The following is an 8,512-nucleotide window of genomic DNA, read 5'->3' on the forward strand; positions in this document are numbered from 1 at the left end:
CAGCAAGTCTTCAACTGTGACGAGACTGGCCTTTTATGGAAAAAAAATGCCTTGTCGGAAGTACATCACCGAAGAAGAGACGAAGCTACCCAGGAATAAGCCTGTGAAAGACAGGCTTGCACTCGCACTTTGTTCCAACGCCAGTGGGGATTGTAAGGTCAATCCCCTACTTGTGTATCATTCAGAGACTCCTCGAGCCTTCAAGGCCCACAAAGTGCTAAAGGAGAAGCTTCTGGTGATGTGGAGGGCTAATACGAAAGCCTGGGTAACAAGACTTTTGTTCACCGGGTGGGTATATCTGTGTTTTGGCCTGACAGTGAAGAAATTCTTGGAAGAGAAGCGCCTCCCTCTGAAATGTCTGCTGGTGTTGGACAATGTCCCTGCTCACCCTCCTGGCCTCGAGGAAGATATCCTAGCAGAGTATTCTTTTATCAAGGTTCTTTATCTTCCACCTAACACCACCCCTTTTCTCCAGCCCATGGACCGCAAGTGAAATCGAACTTCAAGAAACAGTATACGAAACATCTTTTCAAGAGATGTTTCGACATCACCGATACCACAAACCTCACCTTGCGTGAATTTTGGAAGGAGCATTTTGATATCGTGATATGCATCCAACTCATCGATCAAGCTTGGTTTCGAGGTGAACCTTGAATTCTTCGTGGAGGAAACTCTGGCCTGATGCCGTATCCGCCCGAGACTTCGAGGGATTCAACGTGGGCGAAGCTGATGCAGATTCAGAAATGGTTGACGATCCTGAAACTGTTTCGCAACCATATCCTGACGAGATCGTTGCGCTCGGCAAGTACATGGGGCTGGTCATCAACGAGGACGACATCAATGACCTTCTCGAGGAGCACCAAGAGGAGCTTACAAAGGATGACCTGAAGGAGTTGGAGGCCATGCAACGTAAAGTCATTCAAGAAGAGTTCTCTAGCTGCGGCGAGGAGAAGGAGGAGGACCCTAATGCAACAGCAGAAATTAAGGATGTTCTAGCTGCTTTTCATAAAGTGCAATCATTTGCAGAAAAGAGACACCCCGAAAAGTCTTACACAGGTCGTATGCTTGCGCAGTTCGATGATGTTTGCCTGAGTCGTTTCAGGAACATTGTGAAAAGCAGGCAGAAGCAATCTTACTTGGATAGTTATTTTTTAAAGAGGCCTTTAGTAGTAGTAAGCAAACAGGAAGATCCAAGTGATATGAAAAAACAGAAAGTTGAAATTGGTGAAGAAATTGAAATTTTGTAAAAAAAAAAAAAAAAAAAAAAAAAAAAAAAAAAAAAAAAAACCTAAAGTATAAAAAGTAAAAAATTGTAAAAATCAAAAAAGACAAAAAAAAGAAATTTAATTTTAAGTTTTTGTAAAGTTAAGTGTTAATGTTTTCTGCCATTTGTTAATGTGTTTCGTAAAGTTTAGTATTAATGTTTACTGCCATTTTTTAATATGTTTCGTAAACTTAAGTGTTCATGTTTTCGGCCATTTGTCCTCCTCCTCTGTCGCCACTTTCGGAGATCGCCTCACTCGAAAGGTAAGGTTCCACATTTTACTACATATGTACATACATGTATGTACAGTATTTCTTGTACCATGTACACTAATACACTTTATTTACAGGTACAGTATAGGTTATGTTAGGTATTGAATGGTCCCAATTGTTGTATTTCATTGTTTATTGGTCAATTTAGCTTTGTTATAAAATTTACTGTGGTGAATTGTGGGTTTGGAACGAATTAGGCAATTTACATGTAAAACGTGGTTTGAGATACGAAAAAATCAGGTTACGAAGGCCGCTTTGGAACGGATTAATTTCGTATCCTGAGGCACTACTGTATATTTATAGATATATATATATATATATATATATATATGTATATATATATATATATATATATAATATATATATATATATATATATATGATATATATATATATATATATAATATATATATATACTTATATATATATGTATATATCCTTAAAACCACAGTAGAAAGGTGAGCGAAACTGGGGACTTGAAACAAGTACTTTCATCGTTTATTTTTACATTCTCAGGTTCACACTGAATGAAAGAGGTTAAGAGACTTATTTATACAAAGGAAGGGCTGGGTTACAGTTTATTAATCTTGGTAGAATGTTCTTTGAGCAAAAAAGATATGGAAACAGGATCACGAGGTAATCCATAGTGGAGATTTATATTCCTCGTTCAATAAATATGGACTCAAACAGATTCCTTTTCCTCGAGTCATTTGACCATGCATATTATCGATGCCTTATCCCAGCTAATGGCAAGGTCTGTCTCGAGCCAATGATCTACAATAACATTATTAGTTAAAGTTCTTGAAATGGCATATGTGTTCTATGAGCATCGCATTTTAATACCTTTTGAAGTATGACCTATATAAATCTTATCACATCTTTGCAAGGAATACTGTATACAATATAGTTCGAATTGGGCGTGCTATTTTTAATTTGTTTATTTCTCTAAATATTATATTCATATACTAATTTTAACATCAATAGTTTTTAAAATGGATACAGCAGGAACAAAATTAGGATGAAATGGTACACAGACAATATTCATAAATTCTTTGTCAATACTGGTTGGATTGTAATGTTTTTTTTTATTTTTACAAATAAAAAAAAATGGAGGGTGATATAATGAATCTCCTATCTTATCAATAATTTTAAGTTCATCATCCAAAATTCAGGACAAAACATTCTAAGAGTTATTTCTAAAGACAAGAACATCTAAAAACAATACACAATTATTTTCTTCATATTCTGTTCTGAATTTTATGGATGATACAAGATTATTAATTGCATGCAGGAAATCAGGAATATTTACATTTTCTTTTGCAATACAAAAACAATCGTCTACATACCTAACCCAAAGCGCCTTAGAAAATAAATTTCTTGGAATAAATCTAGATTAAAAAATATCCCACGTTAATATTAGACAATAATGGCCAAACAAAGGGATACCAAATTGATAATGACATTAGTAGGTAATTCTAGATTATACAAGTCCAAATGTTGTGATATATATTGAAGTAAGTAATCAACAGGAACTTTAGTAAATAAAGATGTTACAATCAAAACTGGTTAACTTGCCAGTACTGGATTATTCAATATGGGAGAGTCCAGCACAGTAATCAATAGAATTTTGTAAAGGGGAATTTGAAATATTGCCCAGGATAGGTGATAGTAATTTAATTAGATATTTAGAAAGTTTATAGCTATCAGAACCGGTTGAACTGATAATGGGACAAATAGGGAAATCTCTTTTATGGGTCTTGATTAATCCGTATATATAGGATAAAGATGGGCCAATTGTCGTCACCCTCTCTTTTATTGAACTGCATTCCTTTAGTACAATTTTATTTTAGGACTGAAACTTGTTATGACATCAGTTAACAGGTCTTTCCGTAGCTTTTTGTAAGGACTAGAATGCGATGATAAATTTTCCTTTTTTTCCGCATAACTAATTTTATCCATACGACAAATCAATTGGATTTGCCAGATTTGATAATATGCAGACTTTATCTTTCTTCGTTTCTTGATTTGCATCGAGAAATCTTTTCGGGAATTTCACAATTTTATTTGGTATTTGAAGTAATCAGAAAAAAAAGTTCTTAACTAAATTCATTGAGGGTGGTATACTAGTGTTTTTCTTTTCCATTTTGGATATCACTGAAATGATGTTTGTGCACGTTGCACGAAACCTCATCACTAATAAAATCTTCCTTATGTTTCTTATTCCAATCGCTTACCTCAATAAGGCTTTTTAATTTATGATCCAGGTGATGCACTAGTTTGTTTAGATTGAATCTAAGGTTATTATAAATTTGGCTCAGTAGCGCTTCCCCAATCCACACGCACACACACACATGCACACACACACACACACACACACACACACACACACACACACACATATATATATATATATATATATATATATATATATATATATATATATATATATATATATATGCATGTGTGTGTATATAACATAAATTACACAGGTTCCAGTTTTTTAGTGAAGAAATAATCACTCTAGAAAAAATTAAATAAGGAACCACTTGGCCTTACCTGTATATTGGAGTCCCAGCAGACCCTCTGTACCACAAATGAGAACAATTCGATCTCCAGGTAAACTGAACTGACATCACAAGGAAGACGCCCTCGTTCATTCAACATTGCTAAGGCTGACGTATACACAGCTGCAAAAAGATATGCCATTATAATACTATAGTTACTAATAGGGTGTTGATATATATATATATATATATATATATATATATATATATATATATATATGTGTGTGTGTGTGTGTGTGTGTGTGTGCATATATGTATATATATGTATATATATATATATATATATATATATATATATATATATATATATATACATATATCACATATATATATATATATATATATATATATATATACTATATATATAATCAAGCGTTGAAGAAAACAGCATCAAACATATGTCACTTTATTCTCATTGCGACGTTTCGAGACCAATGTCTCATCATCCAGGCTAAAATAAAAGATAAAAACTGATATACAATACAGCATTAAATTATTTTTGTTGACAAAAAAAAACACAAAAAAAAACACACACATTGAATAAAGTAATACAAGGAAATTCACAACATTGAAATACAAGTTACTCTAAATAATGAAATAAAATAAAACGAAATATAAAAAAAATATAAAAAAAAGAAATATATATATATAAATGAAAAGGCATTATTAAAATTAGGAATAGTTAAAAAAAGACACCTTGTCTCAACGACGTTCGGTTGCTGTATATAAAACGCATCGAAAGTAAACAAGAAGAAGGGCCTGGTTTAAGCTATGTACAAGGGAACAGATGAAGAGTGGTTGTTCAAGGTTGGAACTAGTTTCTTTATAGCTAGAGATTCTAAAATTGAATCTCTAGCTATAAAGAAACTAGTTCCAACCTTGAACAACCACTCTTCATCTGTTCCCTTGTACATAGCTTAAACCAGGCCCTTCTTCTTGTTTACTTTCGATGCGTTTTCTATACAGCAACCGAACGTCGTTGAGACAAGGTGTCTTTTTTTAACTATTCCTAATTTTTAATAATGCCTTTTCATTTTTATATATATATATATATATATATATATATAACTATAGTATATATTTTTTTTTTTTTTATATTTCGTTTTATTTCATTATTTAGAGTAACTTGTATTTCAATGTTGTGAATTTCCTTGTATTACTTTATTCAATGTGTGTTTTTTTTTGTGTTTTTTTTGTCAACAAAAATAATTTAATGCTGTATTGTATATCAGTTTTTATCTTTTATTTTAGCCTGGATGATGAGACATTGGTCTCGAAACGTTGCAATGAGAATAAAGTGACATATGTTGATGCTGTTTTCTTCAACGCCTTCTGATTTGTACTGCCGAGGAATAGCCTAACCATCATTATATATATATATATATATAAATATATATATATATATATATATATATATATATATATATATATTTATATATATATATAAATGGGCATGGAGAAGCCCACACGGAGAAAAAGTTAAATTAGTCAAAGATGTAATGTTGAACAAGTTAAGGTCAAGCGACTATAGAAAGGTGAGAAGTAAAATTTGTCTAGATCTAAGGAAAGAAAGAGAAAAACTAATTTCAAAAAAGAAAATAAACACTCTTGTAATAAGAGAAAAATATGACGAGTTTAGTTTAGCAATGCAAAACAGGTACTCCCAGGAACAGGATGAAATGGAAGGCAAGTAAAGAAGAAACGAATAGTAACTTAACAACAAAATTTGTATTGGAATCAGCACAAGAGATAGGTGGAAAAGTTCCTAAACAAGATCAAGGAAACCTATCAGAAAACACCAAAAATTTAATAAAGAAAAGATTGGAAATGAGGTTAAAATGCAAGAGACGAAATAGAACAAGCAGAAATATCGACAACAATAAACAAACTAAAAACCCAAGACATCTGTAAACATAATCAGACCAAAATCGAGGAAACACTAAAGAAGGGATGAAGCATCAAGTTGATGAAAAGAAGACTTTGAACAATGTGCTTAAAAGGATGAAAATGGAGATTTTATCAATGAAAGAGATGAAGTGATAAAAATTGCTGAAGGTTTCTATACAATGCTGTACAGAAGTGATATAGGAAATAACTATCAATAGAAATAATGAAACACCTAAGCCGGGACCAAAAGCAGCAGTAAGAAAAGTAAAGAATGCATTAAAAGGCATGAAAAGAAACAAAGCTGCAGGCGAAGATGGCCTTAACAATTGATTTAATAAAAGATAGAGGAGATTTCATAATAGTAAAACTCGCTGAACTTTACACAAAATGTTTGCAAGAATGCTCAATTCCTACAACTTGGAAAAACTTTATCATTATATTAATTCACAAAAAGGGAGACACAGAAGACCTGAAAAATTACCGCCCAATAAGTTTACCTTCAGTAATATATAAGATATTTACAAAGATCATATTAGGCCGAATAGAATGAGACAGCTAGACTTAATCAACCAAGAGAGCAGGCAGGTTTTAGAAGCGGGTATTCTACAACTGACCATATCCATTTGATTACCCATTTAAAGGAAAAATCAACAGAGTATGACAAACCAATGAATGGCATTTGTAGACTATGAGAAACCTTTTGTTTCTGTCAAAACGTCAGCAGTGATGAAAGTCCTAAAGCAGGGAATAGATGAATCTTATATTAGAACACTTGAAGATATCTATACGTGTAGTACAACATCCTAAAACTACATATCGTCAGCGAGAAATTTCCTATTGAGAAAGGAGGTAGCCAGGGAGACCCCATCTCTCCTAAATTATTCACGGTGTGCCTAGAAGATGTTTTTAAGAAATTAGATTGGGAAAATGTAGGAATTAATATTAAGGGAGAATACCTTAGCAACTTAAGATTTGCAAATGACATAGTTCTATTCAGTGAATCAGGGGAGGAATTACAAAAGATGATAGAAGATTTGAATAGAGAAAGCAGAAATGTGGGACTGAAAATGAATATAAGTAAAACTAACACAATGTTCAATGAAAATGCAGAGAGACAGCAAATAAGGGTTATGGACGAACCTCTAGAGATTGTTAATGAATATACGTATTTAGGACAGACAGGTAAGTGTTTCCCAGGGCATGAGACTGAAATTAAAAGAAGGATAAACATGGGAGGGAGAGCTTTTGGCAAACAAAATGAGATTTTGAAAAGTCAAATGCCACTTTCTCTAAAAAGGAACGTATTTAATCAGATGGTCCTACCAGTATTAACTTATGCATCAGAAACTCGGATTCTTACTAAAACCTGAGAACATAATCTAGTTACAACTCAAAGACCTATTGAAAGAATAAAGATGGGAATAACACTAAAGGACAGAAAAAGGGCAACATGGATACGAGAGCAAAATAAAGTACAGGATATGTTAACGAGTAAGAAATGAAATGAATATGGATAGGACATATAATGAGAATGTCAGATAATAGACGGACAAAAGAATAACGGAATGGGTCCCTAGAGATTACAAACAAAGCAAGGGAAGGAATAAAAGACCATAAACAGACAGGAGTGGAAGGCCATGTCTGAGGTCTTTGTCTTGCAGTGAACTAACAATGGCCGAAGATAATGATGATGATACATACATATACACACACACACATACATATATATGTATATATATATATATATATATATATATATATATATATGTGTGTGTGTGTGTGTGTGTGTGTGTGTGTGTGTGTGTGTGTGTGTGTGTGTGTGTAATAAATTATATTATAAATAATATAGTTCATATGTATGAAAATACCCCCATGACCCAAAGGGTCACTGGCGAGACAGGAGCGTGATATGTATTGACAAGAGGACGTAAGCTAGACACTGCGTGCTATGCTTGCAGTGGCCTGGTTTGCATTTGCCTGTGTAACCATTATCATTTCTTGCAAAACAGGTCACAGCGCCTTTCCATGAGAAGCTGGTGACCTATCACCTGCAGGGGTAACACGTGACTTCCTAGTCACATGTTCGTCTGTCTGTATGTTATGTATGCTGAGATAGCTTTGTTCTGCTATCTTGTGATAGACTTTGTAACTTTAGATCTCTACTTCTCCTCATCAAGAGCAGTTATCTGAAACTAACTCTTCCTCTACTCCAGAGATGTAGTTCTTAATAAATTGTTAAAGTTTGTTAACTCAGAGTTTGAGTCATCGCCTCTACACTTAAGGAAGACACTAATGGGAACTTAGAAATCTCTCTGCCTCGAAGTCACTCTGACGAAATGGGAAGTAGAAACACCATACTTGCGTATGACAGTCGCAAGCTATAACATTCAACGGGTCGCCTTCCTATACTTAGGCGAGGCCCGTATGTGTATATATATATATATATATATATATATATATATATATATATATATATATATATATATATATATATATATATATATACAAGCAGGATGGAGAAAAGCC

General features: G+C 33.2%; 1 protein-coding gene across 1 annotated transcript in view; it reads right to left on the bottom strand.

The window, feature by feature from the left end:
• LOC135195321 (synaptogenesis protein syg-2-like) overlaps positions 1-4,241 on the bottom strand; it is a gene marked incomplete in the record, with an annotated part of 193,435 nt that extends 189,194 nt beyond the window's left edge. Inside the window, 2 exon segments of the mRNA XM_064221584.1 lie at positions 4,092-4,130; positions 4,132-4,241. Of these exon segments, the coding sequence (XP_064077654.1) occupies positions 4,092-4,130; positions 4,132-4,241 (149 nt within the window).
• Between the last annotated feature and the right edge of the window lie 4,271 nt (positions 4,242-8,512).

Source organism: Macrobrachium nipponense, chromosome 16 (genome assembly GCF_015104395.2).
Source record: "Macrobrachium nipponense isolate FS-2020 chromosome 16, ASM1510439v2, whole genome shotgun sequence".
Classification (NCBI taxonomy): Eukaryota; Metazoa; Arthropoda; class Malacostraca; order Decapoda; family Palaemonidae; genus Macrobrachium; species Macrobrachium nipponense.